This window comes from Euleptes europaea, chromosome 2, assembly GCF_029931775.1.
Source record: "Euleptes europaea isolate rEulEur1 chromosome 2, rEulEur1.hap1, whole genome shotgun sequence".
Classification (NCBI taxonomy): domain Eukaryota; kingdom Metazoa; phylum Chordata; class Lepidosauria; order Squamata; family Sphaerodactylidae; genus Euleptes; species Euleptes europaea.
Window position 1 is genome coordinate 43,853,700 of NC_079313.1, and position 17,500 is coordinate 43,871,199.

At 40.8% G+C, this 17,500-nt stretch overlaps 1 protein-coding gene across 1 annotated transcript; it reads left to right on the forward strand.

Annotated features, from left to right (window-relative positions):
* On the forward strand, positions 1-11,570 carry DNTTIP2 (deoxynucleotidyltransferase terminal interacting protein 2). Its single transcript, XM_056867711.1, has 8 exons — positions 1-75; positions 4,259-5,388; positions 5,647-6,237; positions 6,940-7,075; positions 9,047-9,142; positions 9,985-10,149; positions 10,616-10,725; positions 11,400-11,570. Exons 1-8 carry the CDS (start codon positions 1-3, stop codon positions 11,491-11,493), a joined length of 2,397 nt encoding a protein of 798 aa, XP_056723689.1. The 3' UTR covers positions 11,494-11,570.
* Positions 11,571-17,500: the final 5,930 nt, after the last annotated feature.

The window sequence follows — 17,500 nt, forward strand, 5'->3', positions numbered from 1 at the left end:
ATGGTGGCCACCAGGCGAGCGGGGCGGCGGAGCGAGCCGATGCCGTCTTCGGCGGGAAGCAACGCTTCTCCGATGGTGAGAGCCGCGAGAAACAGCAGGCCGCACGGGGGGGGGGTTGGTCCCCTCCCCCTCCCCCTCCCCCTCCCCCTCCCCCTCCCCCTCCAGTCTTGGAACACGTGCGTTTCGTTTCGTCTCCCTCCACGGTTCTCTGGCCACGCTGGGAGCGCGGGCATCGTGGTTCCCAACGTGGGGCTCGGGCCCCTCAGGGAGGGGGGGGCAATTCGAAAGCTTGTTTAGGCCAGGTGAATGGCCTTTTAGACTTCCTCCACGTGAAGAGGAGTTCACTTTGTAGCATCTCTTATGGGAAACAAACAGAATCCCTACCGTAGAGATCTGGATGGATAAGTCCTATGGATAGGTAACAGTGGCCCAACTGGCTGAAACTTTACAAATGAATAATCAGAAACAAAATAGGGACAAATGGGCACCTTTCTCTGTGTGTGTGTGTTAAGTGCCGTCAAGTCGCTTCCGACCCATGGCGACCCTATGAATGAAAGTCCTCCAAAATGTCCTTTGACAGCCTTGCTCAGATCTTGCAAATTGAAGGCTGTGGCTTCCTTTATTGAGTCAATCCATCTCTTGTTGGGTCTTCCTCTTTTCCTGCTGCCCTCCACTTTTCCTAGCATGACGGTCTTTCCCAGTGACTCTTGCCGTCTCACGACGTGACCAAAATACGACAGCCTCAGTTTAGTCATTTTAGCTTCTAGGGTCAGTTCAGGCTTGATTTGATCTAGAACCCACTGATTTGTTTTTTTGGCAGTCCACGGTATCCGTAACACTCTCCTCCAACACCACATCTCAAAGGAATCTATTTTCTTCCTATCAGCTTTCTTCACTGTCCAGCTTTCACACCCATACATAGTAATAGGGAATATGATGGCATGAATTAATCTAGTCTGGGTGGCCAGAGTCACATCCTTACACTTCAAAATCTTTTCTAGCTCCTTCACGGCTGTCCTTCCCAGTCTCAATCTCCTTCTAATTTCTTGGCTGCAGTCTCCCTTTTGGTTGATGGTGGAGCCAAGGAATAGAAAGTCTTGAACAATTTCAATTTCCTCATTGTCAACCTTAAAGTTGTGTAATTCTCCTGTAGTCATTACTTTTGTTTTCTTGATGTTCAGCTGTAGTCCTGCTTTGGCACTTTCTCTTTTAACTTTCAGCAATAGTTGTTTCAAATCTTCACTATTTTCTGCCAATAATGTAGTGTCATCAGCATATCTCAAATTATTAATGTTCCTCCCTCCAATTTTCACTCCACCTTCATCTAAATCTAATCCAGCTTTCCTAATTATATGTTCTGCATATAGATTGAAGAGATAGGGAGATAAAATACATCCTTGTCTGACACCTTTGCCAATTGGAAACCATTCCGTTGCTCCATATTCTGTTCTAACTGAGGCCTCTTGTCCAGAGTACAGGTTGCGCATCAAAACGATCAGATGTAGTGGCACACCCATTTCCTTTAAAACCAGCCATAGCTTTTCATGATCCACACAGTCAAAAGCTTTGCTGTAATCTATGAAACACAAGTTGATTTTCTTCTGAAATTCTCTCGTACGCTCCAGTAACCAGCGTATATTTGCAATATGATCTCTAGTGCCTCTTCCTTTTCTGAAACCTTTCTATGGTTACATTACAACTAAAAAACAACAACTAGACTCCAAGAGTACAGTAGGTTCAAGGTGGAGCTTAAATCCACCCTACTAGAAAATAACGGTGTTAATAAAAGATGCAAGGGGGTAGTACAAGGTGCTACACTGCTAAATATTATTTTAATAATTTATTGCTTTCCCCCCCCTCCCCATCCCTTTTTCCCTTTTGTACCCCTATTTATTGTTGAAAATCTATCTACCTACCTACCTACCTACCTATGTTACGGGGGACAGGATCAGGATTTTAGAGATGCTTAGGTGGGGCGTGGCCAAAAAAGGGTCGGGAACCACTGGCTAGGCGCAGGGTCTACGCTGCGTGACCGATGGGTGGTGTCGCGTGAGGAGGGAGCCGTTTCTTTGGAGGGTGTGGGGTGATTTCAGTTCATTGCGGCCCTTCGCCTAGCGTGGGGATTCAGCAGAGTGCCTTTCTCAGCTTAGGTGCGTGCTTTGGGGAGGGGAGGATGACGGATCAGAGCCAGCATCTTCTGTGGTTCTGTGTTGAGACAGCACAGTATGACTATGGAAGATCCACTGATTTAGCAATTTGCAATAATCTCTTTTCCTTTCTGTAAAATGTATTGAAATGTATTAGGACAGCCAGGGAATAGCTTGTTGCTGGGCAGAATATCTCTGTGTGTCTGTGTGCTAAGGAATTGGGGCAAGAGTCATGGAGGGTTACAGTAAACCATAACAAGAATTGGGTGAAACTGTTACTATACTGCCGCCTCCATGTCTGGAGTGCTATCAGCTTTACCCTGAATGTTGATGGGTTGTCATATCTTGAATTTGGATAAATATCCCTTCCTCAGTACAATCGGGGCTCAGAGATTTTTACTCGGTAGACCGCTCTGGGTAGCAGCTGCTCTGAATAAATAACTGTTTTCTTGCAAACAACGGTCTTGGGTCTCCTTCTCTCCGAACCATTTTACCACATCAATGTCGTGGGAATGTAAGAGGTCTGATCATGTAAGCACATTTCTGTATGCTTTAACAGGATGAAAGACTTTGCCGTGTGAGCACCATTTTTGTCTTAATATCTTGGATCTAGACTGGAGGGAATAGTGTTCTCTCTTCCTCTAACCCTGCCCTGGTGGGTTTTTGGTGGTGGTGTTCTCCATAAAACCTGTTTGTCCCACCTGTGAAGACATGCTATAGCATCCCTGTCAATTTCATGGCCATGTTTGCAGCGTATACATTGCACTACTTGTCTGTTTTAGCATTACTTATCTGAACCTTGTGTAATATTTATATGTGCTCTAAAGTACTAGAGAGAGAGTTCACTCTGTGTGAATCTAATTATTACACATAGCTTGTACATGATGTGCCGTGATATCTCCATAGTTATATCAGACCAAGGGAACAGACCATACAATGTGTTGCCTTTGCCTTTTTGGTTACTGTTTCCTGACTAGGTTTATGCTAACAGCCTGAACCGGGATTGAGTAAAGCTCCTGACCAGACATGTTTGTAAACTCTTCTTTAAGAACAAGTCAGTCTGCATTAAATTGAATGCATAAGGAAATGGGCTAGTTGCTATTTATGGTATAGTTCTATCATTCTTAGTGGTGCTGTTCAGAAATCACAAATACCAGTTTAAATAATTGTCACTAATCACTGAACCACCAGTCAAAGTACCATAATTTATGGAAGCCCCTACAATGCAGCGTGCTTCAGTGAGTGCATACTAATTTTGCCTGCACAGTTTCTGATGTCTTGCTTGTAATTTTAAATATGGTCTCTGTCACTGATAAAACTTTGAAGCTTTCAGTGATGGTGTCCTCATTTGAAAATCTGCCTTTGTAACTCTATTTTACTCTTAGCAGCTGGCAAGAAACAGGCAGGCGCCTCCTGTAATAAGGTCTCTGAAAATATAAGTATGGTTCTTTACATTCATAATGTTCCCTTACTTTGTCTTCAATTCTGATCATTTCCTTTAGTTTTCATTTTTTACATGCTGTTTTCATGTTCCTGTGCTTGGTAAAATGGAATGCCTTGTACTGGAAGTACCTAAGATCCATTTGGTGTGTAAGTCAATTGTTAATTCTCTTAAAGTGACACTGTTATCCAATTATCAACTCAAAAGCCACTTAAAAAAACAACAACTCGAATGATTCTAGGGGAATCCTAATGTTCATTTGAATTAACAAAATAAACCTCAAAATTATTTGTTTTATCTATTTAATAAATGTCTATGGAATAAGTATTCAACAGAAAAATGTGGTAGCTATTATCAAAAACATATTAAGTAAAAAAAAAAAAAGCTCAGTCCAGCAGTGTCAATTAAGAAAGTAAGGTTCTTTTAAAAACCTGGGGTGTGTCAAAACTTGGGTGGCTTGCTTAGTGCTTTAATAGGCAAGCAGGAATGAAAACGATCTTACAATAGAGATTGATTTAATATTGTTTCATACATATAACATGTGGTTGATTTCAATCAAATTACTTCAGTGCTTTGCCATTTGAAATCATGAGTTTCTCATTTGGCATTTATATTTATCAGCGAAAATCATTTTTGCATGATATCAATGTCACCTTTGTCATTCTCACAGTGTCCCTCAATGGAAGGCAGCACGTCTGTGAGGGCAACTAGGAGCAAAAGTAAAGTGGATTCCTACCCAGATGTCATTCCTGAATCTTGTTTTGAGAAAATGAAGGAGCCTAAAACAAAACCAGATGTTGAAGAGCATTTGGAAGAGCAAGCAACTCAGAAAAGGAGTGAAGCTACACATTTAGCAGACTCAGTTGCTGAACTCCAGGCTGATGGATATATTTCGGAAGCAGAATCAAATTGTTCCTCTGTCTCTGGTCTTCAGACACCCTTGTTCATAAGGATAACAAGAAGGCGGCAAATTGTAGTTCCTTGTCAGTTAGAATCTCCAGCTAAGAATAAACAAAGCAGGAAAGCACTTCCCAATGAAGACAGCAAATGCCAAGATGATGATATCTCTGAATCGGAGTCATGTTCTTCCACTGTTTCAGGAGTGCAAACCTCCAGTACTACAAGAATGACTAGAAGCAGGCAAGCCAAGACCAGTATATTACCTGTGTGTGAAACACAAGCCGAAGTGATTTCTGATGCAGAATCATGGTGCTCGGGTATATCCATAGAACCTTCTGTTCAATTTAAAAGAATGACAAGAAGCATGCGACTGAAACCACAAACAGAAACAATATCACACAGTGAAAGGAAAAGTGAAGTTGTGGTAGGGGATGAAAAGTTGCTTCAATATGTAACTAAATCCCAGACAATAGTGATTTCTGATACAGAACCTACAAGATCTGATTTTGATAAGCAACTATCATCCTGTGTATCAACTACTCAAAATAATGAGCAGCCTGGCTCCTGTAAATCAAAGTACCATTCTGAATCGATCAGTGGTGGTGATCTAAAGGAGAGATTTTCAAGCAGCTGTAAGAAAACAGATAGGGAATCTACAAAAACGACACGTAAAAAAGAGATGCAAAAGGATAGCGATTGTAAAATTGTGGACAGTGCAGAGGAAAAGGTAGGAAAGAACAAAAACATAAGGGAATCTTATGTTTTCTTAACAAAAGACATATCAAATGATATTTATGAAATTGTGGAGAGCGCAGAAGAAATGTGTAATCAAACATCAGAAGAACCTAGAAAAGCGCCTGAAAAATTGTCTCCAGTGAATCGTACAGCCACATTCTCAAGGCAGACAACCCCTACAAAAATGACACCTAAAAAAGATATGCAAAAGGCTAGAGATTGTGAAATTATGGACAGTGCAGAGGAAAAGGTAGGAAAGAACAAAAACATAAGGGAATCTTATGTTTTCTTAACAAAAGACATACCAAATGATATTTATGCAGTTGTGGAGAGCGCAGAAGAAATGTGTGATCTAACATCAGAAGAACCTAGAAAAGCACCTGAAAAATTGTCTCCAGTGAATCGTACAGCCACATTCCCAAGGCAGACAACCCCTAATAAAGACAAACACAGTCCGGAAACCAGAAGGCTTATACAGAGTTGTTTCTGTCAAGCAGAAGAGACAATAGAAGTGGACAAGCTACATGAAACAGGCGATCCACAAAATGATATCATCCCATCACAGACTATTGAAAGCAGCGATGATGATTGCAAGGTGTCTGTTGTTAGTATAGACAGCGATGGAAGCCAGGAGGAGCCAGTGGCTGAATCCTCTTCATGCACAGCCAAACAAACAGGGGATGAGTGGTGTTCCACTATGTCACTTCTTATCAGTGATGAGAGCAGTGAATCTGACAGCAGTGATCTGGAAAAAACAAATGAAATGAAAATGACTGCTAGTTGTGCAGATAGCCGTAAGCAAAATGCATTGGCCTTGGATACCTCTCACAGTGAAGGGGTGTTTGTAATCGACAAAACTCCTGGCTTAGACTCTAGCAAAGCATACTATTTAGAAGAGAAGGACACAGGGAATGATGGGGAAGGTACGAAAAGCAAGCAGTCCTCTGAGTTGGAAGAAGATGAAGAGGAATTTATTGACGAGGATGAAGGTTCATCGAGAGTGACTCATCAAGCGTAAGTTCTTTCTTAGACGAGCCGAGACATGGTTTCTGTATCCTGCTAGACGTGAATTATTTGGGTTAAACTTGATCCTGGTTGTGGATCAGTATTCATGTCATTCTGCTTTCCATGACCTGTTTGGGGGGGGGGGTGGCAGAATGGGACGAGGAAGGCCTGGAATAATGGAGTAGCTCTGATGATAAGGGAGATCCAGAGTTTGTGCCAAACATTAGTTGCCATACAGTAGGAAAAAAAATCACTGTGCAAGACTTTGAGAGACCTAACCCAGGCATAGTCAACTGGTGGCCTCAGTCTGATTCTCAGCATAATGTCAAACACCTCATTATGCACTTCAGGAGCATTCTAAGTAGTCTGTGTGCTGAGGTGTGCAGTTGAAATAGATAAGAAGTGGGGGGATTATGCTAACAGCACTGTTTTTCACATTGTGTAGGAAGATGCTGAAGAGCATTTCCTGTCATTTCCTATGGGGGAAGGAATGGGTGGAGCTAATGTTATTGGCCTAAGCTTTTGCTGAGTCCAAAATATAGACTGTATTAAAATTTGTAGATGACTAGCATACACACCCTCCCTCCTCAAACTTTTGTGCATTTAAACAACTTTATCTGTATTGAGTTTGTAACAGTTGGTTACAAGTACGTGTTGATGTAGTTGTAGTTGTGGACTGATACATTTAAATAACCAGCTCTTCTCTTCTAGTTTGTCATTATCAAGCAGCATTGATCCTGGCCTAAATCTTGAAGACCTGGGAGGGTTATATATTAATTTTGATGCAGGAAAGCAGAAGCCTAGCTCACATGGAATTGTTCCACTGAAGGAGAGAAAAAAAGATGAGGTAAACTACCCAAAGACCGCCATTAAGCAAAATGTATTGAAAGCTCTAAGTTGCCCTATTGGCTCAATGGTAAATACATACATATTATTTAATTGTTACAAATAAGAACCAAAGTTTGATTTTGGCCAAACTGCACGTACGTACAAGACTGGTGGTATCCAACAGTTCAGTCTTAAGAAGAGTTACTCTCTTCTAAGTCCATTGAAGTCAATGGGCTTAGAAGGGTATAATTTTGCATAGGATTGCACTGCAAAACCACGAAAGCAGCTCTGCGCTCATTACGCTAAACTTGTTTTGTAATTGATGTTGTTTAACCATGTATTCACTATTTTTTCTGGCAGTTGACACCACCTGCCATGTGCCTTTGTTCAGCTAATCCTGCTGCTATTTTGGCATGCTGGAACATCTGCCTTTTGTTCATGGTGTTCTTTGTATTTAGGATGATTTGGCTCCATTCTGGCCAGTATGGAGCCAGCTCTGCAAGTTTTCTTGGCTTAACATATATCTCCTTGTTCTGGGCCACTCCAAACCAGTGGTGCACAACCAGCCACATTCTGATTCATCAAAATGGTTGCCACTTGGGTGTTGAGTAGTCATATGGAGAGATACAGTTCTGGCATACTGTGCAGTCTGCTTTAAACATTTAAACAGAACCAACAATTGAAATCTTAAAGAGTAGAAATTATACATTACAGTTAGGGAATAATAGAATATTAGTTGTGTTTGGGATAGATAGTCTTCCTCTTGTACTCCCATCTTGAGATTTTGTCTATGTTTTTTGCTAGGGCTAGAACTCCACCCTCACCCTACTATCAAACTACTATCAGTCCTCCTTGAAATCACTCATCAAAACCCACTTCTACCACGGGCTTACTTTATTTGTATCTTGTATTATGCCGGTCTACATTAAAATACTACTCTTAAAAAGGTAAAGGTCCCCTGTGCAAGTACCAGGTCATTCCTGACCCATGGGGTGACGTCACACCCCGACATTTTCTAGGCAGACTTTGTTTACGGGGTGGTTTGCCAGTGCCTTCCCCAGTCATCTTCCCTTTACCCTCAGCAAGCTGGGTACTCATTTTACTAACCTCGGAAGGATGGAAGGCTGAGTCAACCTTGAACCGGCTACCTGAAACCGACTTCCGTCGGGATCGAACTCAGGTCGTGAGCAGAGCTTGGACTGCAGTACTGCAGCTTACCACTCTTCGCCACTGGCTCATATATACTACTTTTACCTTGCCTTATATACTGTAGCTTCCCTCATATATATCCTCTCTTTTCACTTCTATCTGCTTTGCTTAAATTATAAGTCCTCAGGGCAATGACATTGTCACTTTTGTTATTCCAGCATGCTGTGTTATTAAATAAATGTTAAATAGTCCCTAAGAAATACAGAGTAGCTATTGTTCATCCCATAAGTCTCGATCTTTGCTTTACAAAGTGTATGTTGCATTAGAAGAGCATTCAATTTACAGTGCAGTCCTAAGGAGAGTTCGATCCTTCTAAGTCCTTAAAGTCAGTGGGTTTAGAAGGGTGTAATTCTGCTTAGGACTCCACTGGTCAGACCCTGCTACAAATTCAGTGCAGAAAATCAATACTGTTTCTATATTCTGTAGTATCACATTTCCAAGTAAATTCATTCTACCTCTGTTGTCTTCAGCAAGTCAAAAACGTTGTTAGTTTCTTTTATTACAAGTCAGTTATTGAGACGTCTTAATTCTTTCAGTTACTCTCAGTGAAATTTCTGTTTAGTACATTTGTGAGCCCTTGATCTTTCTGCCTTTGAATGAAGAATTTTCATATAGTATCAGCATTTTCCGAACCCTGTTTTCTTTAAGTCTGTTTTCAAAGTTTAAACTCTCAACTGTAGAATGGTTTCTTCAAGTGCTAGAATTGGCATTCCTTGGCCATTGTCTGTATAACAGTGTGCAATAGTTATGTCAGTCTAATGAAATTTATTTTCATATGTAGCTCTTGCAGAGTAGTACTATAACTCCAGACTTTGAAAAAAGGGAATGTGTTCCACCCTTAAGAGAATCAGTCCACCAGCTAAAGAAACAACGTAGGGTAAGTTGCATGCCACTGAGCAGCACTTGTGATGCTCAAAGCTCTAAACATATGGTTTAAACAATACATTCTAGCCCTTTGTGATAGAGAATGCCTATACAGTGAGCCTAAATCATGCATCCAAACCAGTGTTCCTTGAGTACAGCTCATGTAGCTACCTGTGATGAGCACCACATTGAGTAAATGCACTTTTCTCACAGTGTGGTGTTGGGAAACATGTTACATGGAGTGCAGGAGACTAAGAATCATATACTTAAGGCTGTCCAGATATTATGAATGCTGAAGAGAGACAGGATTCTAAGGCTTCAGAAAAATTCTAGGGAAACCTTAAGAAGTAAGGCAGGAATTAAAGGGAGAAGCTGGGTACAGTAACAGAATACTTGGATTTGAAGAAATTTGGGAGAATGGAGCAAATCATGTGTTCTATGCGATGGATGCGTGGGGAAGAGTAACCACTGATCTGATACTATTATGCCAGTTCCTAACCTCTGTCATGGAAGCTGGCTGGGTGACCTTGGGCCAGTCACACACCCTTAGCCTCACCTACCTTACAGGGTTGTTGTGAGGATAAAATGGAGGAGAAGAAAATGATGTAAGCTTCAATGAGTCCCCATTGGGAGGAAAAGCAGGGGATATGCATGAAGTAAATGAATAAAAAAAAAATGGATTCCAGTATTTTGAGGTGATAGGGTGTGTACAGCCTTTTTATATGTATTCTCTGTATAAATAATTTAAATGTGAGGGTTTTTTTGTGCCTTGCTTTGACTGCATGTAATACAAACCTGATTACTATTTCAAAATACTAATTTTTGAACGTGTTATTTTTTGGTACTTACATGCAGGCAGAGCGTGAAAAAACAACAGGTGATGGCTGGTTTGGTATGAAAGCCCCTGAAATGACCGATGAATTGAAAAATGATCTTCAGGCCCTGAAGATGAGAGCAGCCATGGATCCTAAACGTTTTTATAAAAAGAATGATAGAGAAGGTCTCCCAAAATACTTCCAGGTAAGAAAGACTGACCAAGAAAGTATTTTAAATAGTATGCATGTTTGTGTCCTGCTTCACTACTTCAATAATATTATCTTATAAAGTTAAATATACACTCAAATATATATACACATTTATTGATGACTTAAGTATGAGGTTTTTCTGTTTTATATTAGCTATGACTACTTTAAAATAAAACATTTCCGTTTCTGTCAGTTAATTATTCCTAATTATTCCATTTGCACACCACTGGTTTTATTTCCCGTACAATTTTCAGAAAATATTTTAATGTAAATTCTTTAGTTTGTTTTGTATGCTTATAGTGGTCTTGTTCGATATCATACCATATTTTCAGCTTCACTGCTCTTCATTCAGTCTGGTAACTGTACCATAATCTCTCTGCTCTTTTCTTAGTTTTTAAAAAAGGCAAACCCTATTTAAATATGCATAATAATCAGGCTAACCTTGATTGTTCTTTTCTTAGATTGGAACTATTGTGGATTCTCCAGTAGACTTCTATCATGCTCGAATTCCCAAGAGAGAAAGGAAGAAAACTATTGTGGAAGAACTTCTGGCAGATGCTGAATTTAGAAGGTATTTACAGTTAATCTCACTAAACATACGGTTAGAGTACAGTAAGTGGAGCAAGACCTGTGGAACAGGATTCTTCTACTTTCCACTGTAGCCCAAAATACTGTTCCCCAGGAGTCATGGACCTTTGCAAACAGCATGCAGGTGACATATGGCTTAGCAGAGGAAGGAGGGCCTAGGCAAATTCACCATCTTCTGCCAATGGAAATGCTGTTCGCTTGCCTTTTAGATACAGGCGTGGATCTCCTTGTTTTAGAAAAAATATCCTCAATACTATTTCAGAAAGTGTACCAAAAATCTGTTTGGTCTACCGGATGCTCATGTTCTTAACTAGATAGAAACAACAGCATCAGACCCAAGGTCCATCTGGTTTCAAACAGTGGCCCATCAGATGCCTCTGGGGAACCCACAAGTAGGTCATGAAAGCAGTAGCTTGATGTTTGTTCTTGACATCTGTTCTCAAAGCAGGTTCATTAATTCTGAATATGGTGGTTCCACTTAGTGTTACAGCAAATAGTCATTGCTACTGTTAAGTTTATGTTAAACAAATTTGAGTAGTAGAAGACAGTTCAGTATGATATTGTTTAATCTGTAAAAGAAATTATTTTGTGTATACAACTTATTTTGTGGATCATGCTGTATTTCACTCATACCTTCCAATGATTTCTCTTGTTCAGATACAACAAAAGAAAGTATCAAGACATTATAGCTGAAAAGACAGCCCTTGCCACAGGCAAGAAAAACAGGAAAAAGAAGAAATTTCATAAATAAGATGGAACACTGCTTTGTGTAAATTTACAAATTATGAGTTAATATTTATCACATAAGAAACAGGACATAACAGTCCTGTTTTGGAAACCATTTTTGTCACTATCTTTTTGTTCAGTTTGGAAATGAAGATCTTTAATTATCAGTAAACACACTGTGTTTCAAACTTTAGGGGAAAGAAATACTGTTGTATAGAATCAAGAGTTCTGGAAATCTATGGTTCAACTGTGCAAAATGTCCCTTTTATTAAAATCTGTAAATCTTTGGGTTTTCTTCAAAGAAGTGTATAAAAAATACTTGGAAGAATTCCCAAGTCAGGTTAGTTAAATTTATCCTTAATTTTGGCATCTTAATTTTGTTAAGGAAATATTGTAAAGCCACAAATGTATTCTCTGGGGAAAATGCTATCGTTTTGTATTCTTAAAAATCTGCATATGTGAATAGCAGTTCTGCTGTATCTCTGGAGGTTTTATATAATGTCTTTTTGCAATGTAAAACTGCATATTTTTAAAATATATATATAATGTCAATTTTTAAAACATCCGTAAACTCTTAAATGTAAATGGTACAATTTCTGTTCAAGAGTATTACACCCCATCTTTTATAAGCTGCATCTTTTAGATGCATTGGGTTGTATCCAAAGTTTTGTTCTAATAATGGTGAGGCCTTCTTTGATGCACAGACCCAACTCAATTTAGGCAAAAAGATTTGATTGCAGTAGTTTTGCTGGTTTTCATTATACAATGTAATAAAAGATGTGGTATCTTAAACCTAGTTATTAATCTTAGCTATTAGCATAGAAGAATTTGAAACAGCTCTATACAAAGAGATCAAGGAACGATAGTACGACACTGGTGCTGACATTTCCCCTTTGAAACACTTCTTGTACCTTATCTGCAATGTTTGATTGCCTTGTTCCTCCATAGATCCTCATCAGAATCCCCTCTGAATACATATCAATGTACATAATAGGCTATGCCTAAGTATTCTGGAAAAGTGGGTATGACAACTGTATTCCTCAGCTATTCCATGATTGTATTGAAATGAGAGAATGAGAATGTACGCAATTAAAGATATAAATTGCAGGCTTAAACATGTGAGCCTTTTTAGGAGTGTGATGTAGCTAAATGTCACTTAATGGAAATATTCCTTGCTAAGTACTAGAGTACTCATGCTACCATTGATGCCACATGTCATAGCATTTGTCTTTATGTAAGATGAGGAACAGAGGTAAAGCTGGAAACACAATGAAGACGCTTCTATGCCTCAGAGCTCTCACGTATCTCTGACTAAACCCTATAGTTTTGTTGTGGCTGCTTTGTTGGAAAAGATTGTCTTCTCCAAGAAAGCTTCCAGGCTATACAATGTAGTGAAGCTTCAGAGTATCAATCGGACTTTTGCTTGTTTTCTTCCTAGTTTTGATCCTTTGTATTGTAAAGCTTTAATTGAGTGTAAGTAAAATCCTAAAATTTTTTGCAATTAGTAATAAAATCCCTGTACCAAAAACAATACAGAGCAATAGAGATGGGGAGAGGAATAAATAAATATGGAATTAGGAAAAGGTATACAGTGCTCAGTGTAGTTTCCTCGACAAACTATTTTGATATACTAATTGATAATTTTGAAGGGGGGCAGTTTTTGGTACACCAAAATTAAAAATTGTGTGTGTATTAAGTGCCTTTAGATCGCTTCTGACTCATGGCGACCCTATGAATCAATGTCCTCCAAAACGTCCTATCTTTAACAGCCTTGCTCAGGTCTTGCAAACTGAGAGCTGTGGCTTCCTTTATAGAGTCAATCCATCTCTTGTTGGGTCTTCCTCTTTTCCTGCTGCCTTCAACTTTTACTAGCGTGATTGCCTTTTCCAGTGACTCTTGCCTTCTCATAATGTGACCAAAGTATGATAGCCTCAGTTTAGTCATTTGAGCTTCTAGGGCCAGTTCAGGCTTGATTTGATCTATAACTCACTGATTTATTTTTTTGGCAGTCCACGGTATCCGTAACACTCTCCTCCAACAGCACATTTCAAAGGAATCTACTTTCTTCATTGTCCACCTTTCACACCCATACATAGTAATAGAGAATTCTATGGCATGGATTAACGTGATCTTGGTTGCCAGTGACACATCCTTACATTTAAGAATCTTTTCTAACTCCTTCATGGCTGCCCTTATTAAGTTAAATTAGATGAAAGTCAACTGCTAACAAGACATCTCTATTTCAACTTGCTTTATAGATTTAAAGCTGTGTGACCAAAGCTTTTGTTTGCTTTTTTTCCTAAGGGGCTTAGGGTCGGGTGGATTGAGGCCAGCAAAAGAGCAAGTATAGGGGCCCCATGGGGGCCCTGGGGGGGCGAGGGAGCAGGGTCTGAATTGCCAACCGTTGTCCTGTCCCTCCTCACCAACGATCCGAGGGGCCCCCTCTTTTGTCTTTTATAAATTTTTTTACTATTTTTCCAAAATTATTAATCACATAGTTTAACAATGACATAAACAGTAAAAAGTAAAAACAAATAGGCTCGTTATTCCTTCTGGGGCTTTTGTCTTCTCGGCCCTCATCGCCGCAATAACCAGCCTAGAACACTTCTGGGGGTCCCTGGGGCTTTCAATCCCCTTGGGGGGCTGTCATCCCCCCTTCAGAACACTTCTGAGGGTTCCATGATCTGTCATCCCCCCTTCAGAACACTTTTGGGGGTCCCAGGGGCTTTCAATCCCTGTAGATGGCTGTCATCAGCACCTCACCACACTTTTGGGGGTCCCAGGGGCTGTCATCCCCACCCTAGAACACTTCTGGGGGTCCCCAGGGCTTTCAATCCCCTTGGGCTGTCATCCCCCCTTCAGAACACTTTTGAGGGTCCCAGGGTCTGTCATCCCCCCTTCAGAGCAGTTCTAGGGGTCCCTGGGGCTTTCAATCCCCGTGGGTGGCATTCATCACCACCTCAGAACACTTCTGGGGGTCCCAGGGGCTGTCATCCCCACCCTAGAACACTGCTGGGGTTCCCAGGGGTTTTCCATCCACTTGGGGGGCTGTCATCACCACCTCAGAACACTTCTGGGCATCCCAGGGGCTGTCATCTGCACCCTAGAACACTTCTGGGCATCTCAGGGGCTGTCATCTCCACCCTAGAACACTTCTTGGGGTCCCCGGGACTTTCAATCCCCTTGGGGGGCTGTCATCCCCCCCTTCAGAACACTTCTGAGGGTCCCATGATCTGTCATTCCCCCTTCAGAACACTCTTGGGGGTCCCTGCGGCTTTCAGTCCCCATGGGTGGCTGTCATCACCACCTCACAACACTTCTGGGGGTCCCAGGGGCTGTCATCCCCACCCTAGAACACTTCTGGGGGTCCCCAGGGCTTTCAATCCCCTTAGGAAGCTGTCATCCCCCTTTCAGAACACTTTTGAGGGTCCCAGGTTCTGTCATCCCCCTTAAGAGCAGTTCTGGGGGTCCCAGCAGCTGTCATCCCCACCCTAGAACTCTTCTGGGGGTCCCAGGGGCTGTCATCCCCACCCTAGAACACGTCTGGGGGTCCCCGGGGCTTTCAATCCCCTTGGTGGGCTGTCATCCCTTCAGAACACTCTTGGGGGTCCCTGGGGCTTTCAGTCCCCGTGGATGGCTGTCGATCACCACCTTACAACACTTCTGGGGGTCCCAGGGGCCGTCATCCCCACCCTAAACACTTCTGGGGGTCCCACGGGCTTTCAATCTCCTTAGGGGGCTGTCATCCCCACCTCAGAACTGTTTAGAAACCTTACTGGGAAATCCATTCCACATTTTCTTTGCAACTGTTTTTGTGCTGTAATGTATTTCAATGGAGTCAATGCAAGTCAACCGACACTCTCCTCTTCCATTATCTTCAATGGGCTGGGCAGCCTCTCCCATTGCTTCCAATGGGCTGACTTGTCATTCATTTTAGTACATCCCTTATTTTCTAATCGTCTTTGTACTGTTAATTGGGGAGCACTTCAGTACATGTAAATTAACATCTAAAAGAAGGCCCGCACAAAGTCGTAGCAACCGCTCCTGTGACTGGAAGTTAGATGCCTTTTTTCAGTAATCAACAGGTGCTGTAATTTTCTGTTATCACTCCTCAGTTTTTGCCCTAGCACTTGAACAGTTACTTAGCTGAGATGTGCACCTGTCTTTAGGATTGCCAGCCTCCAGGTGGGGCCAGGAGTCTTCCCAGAATTACAAGATCTACAAAGTACTCTGGATATTGCAAGAATATAGAGATCCACCTGGAGGAAATGGCAGCTGCCACTCCAGACACCAGCCCCTGAATCTCCAGAAATTTCCCAAGTCAGAATTAGCAAATCTTGTTCTAATGCCTTCATAGTCTGATGTGACTAGTAAGACAAATCCATTAAAATACCCTCTCCAAATAGAAAACTTGGAATAACTTTAACTCCAGGCATTCCTTTCCTCCTGCTAGTCTTTACAACAGCAGGTCTGTGAGGGAGACTGCGGCTACTTCACTTGCTCCAGCCAGGAATGAGTCTGAAGCAAAGGAAACAGGTGTGGAGTTACAGAGTCCCAGCTCTGCTGAAAGCACCTCACTACAGGAAGATCCCATTGTCCAGGTCAGCAAGGAAAAGGAGCTGCTTTGCTACAATACTGAGAGAAAGGTTGTTTTCCAGCCACTATAATGTAGTTTTAAACAGATTTAAAAATATTCCACTACATTTTTCTACCAAAGTACACAAAGAACAACAGTTGGTCAAAGAAGAAAAAACAGGCCAAAATGTTTATTTTTTCTAAACTGGAACAGAACCTGAATGTCTGCACTGATGCAAAGGAGAAACTGTTACCAGCAGATTTCTGAAAAAGCAAGCATCCTTTATCAACAATAATCTCAAACTAGTAAAAAGCACATTCGGCACAGATGTTTTAAGTAAAAACATTAGTTAATTTTGAAATAGGACTACATACCATTTTGCCTCTACAGTCAAAGTTCAAACAGTTTTGTAATCAATCCTAATTTTGCATATAAACATTTTCCTGCATTCAACATACACATCCAATTTTTTAAAATCACTCTCTCTAGAACTATTCAAATTCTTTAAGCAGCAAGTCAAAGTTTACTCTAGAACCATCAGAAATGTTGCACGGAAGTCTATTCCATTAGTTGTCTAAGACTGTTTCCAACCAACTAGTATAAGTCTCATGCATCATTCATTAGTAATGCCCGATAATTTCGATGGAAGTGAACTCCCCAAGTAAAAGCTGACAAATGAGATGTCAACCACATGCTTACAATACATTAGACAGAAACATCCCCACATGCTCAGTACTCTTATTCAAAACCTTTATAAATAAAAGCATGAGATGTTTACCCAGTGGAATGATTAACCTGTGTAGATATATTACGGACAGTACAAAAAAGTTATATGTTCTAGCTGCCTACGACAAACATTATTTCTGATATGAATGTAAAGGTTTTAATTCCAGATAAAGTTTGCCATTGCCCAGGAAATTCTTCACTAGTGCATTATGTTTAGCATTGTTCAAATAGCACATTATCTGAATAAGGGTAACTGAATAATGGCCAGACCTCTGGTTGGCTTTGAGACAGCAGTTTTCTTTGTGACCTCCAAGACAAATTAATTACACAATAATCTACTGTGTATGCAATAAACATATAAACATATCAAGCATTAGCCTTTTATGGTTTTCAAAATGTGCATGGTTCCTAAAACATCAGCAAAAGCAATAACAGCGAAGCTTTGATAAAGTAAACTATGTTTTCAATCAGTGTTCTTCCACCAGCTCTTTTGGTCATAAACCAATAAGAGGGATGCGTCTCAGAGGGATATGCCTCAGAAGAAAAAAGTTAATTTAGTCTTAGTACAAAAGGAATATGACCCTTACAATGATGTGGAAAATATCAAATATGCATTCATTACTATATTGAGCAATTCTTCTCGCATACACTTTTGTTTCATCTCATATGCTTAAGCTGGAAAGCTACTTATTCCACATTGATAATTTTTGTTCTGCCACCACAGCCACCA

What these genes read in the sequence shown, in the direction of transcription:
- DNTTIP2 (XM_056867711.1), top strand. Translation starts at nt 1, where the DNA reads ATGGTGGCCACCAGGCGAGCGGGGCGGCGGAGCGAGCCGATGCCGTCT. An exon ending in CGTACAGCCACATTCTCAAG is followed by an intron (nt 5,389 to 5,646) that starts GCAGACAACCCC and finishes CACATTCCCAAG; the next exon opens with GCAGACAACCCCTAATAAAG. An exon ending in AGGAGAGAAAAAAAGATGAG is followed by an intron (nt 7,076 to 9,046) that starts GTAAACTACCCA and finishes TTTCATATGTAG; the next exon opens with CTCTTGCAGAGTAGTACTAT.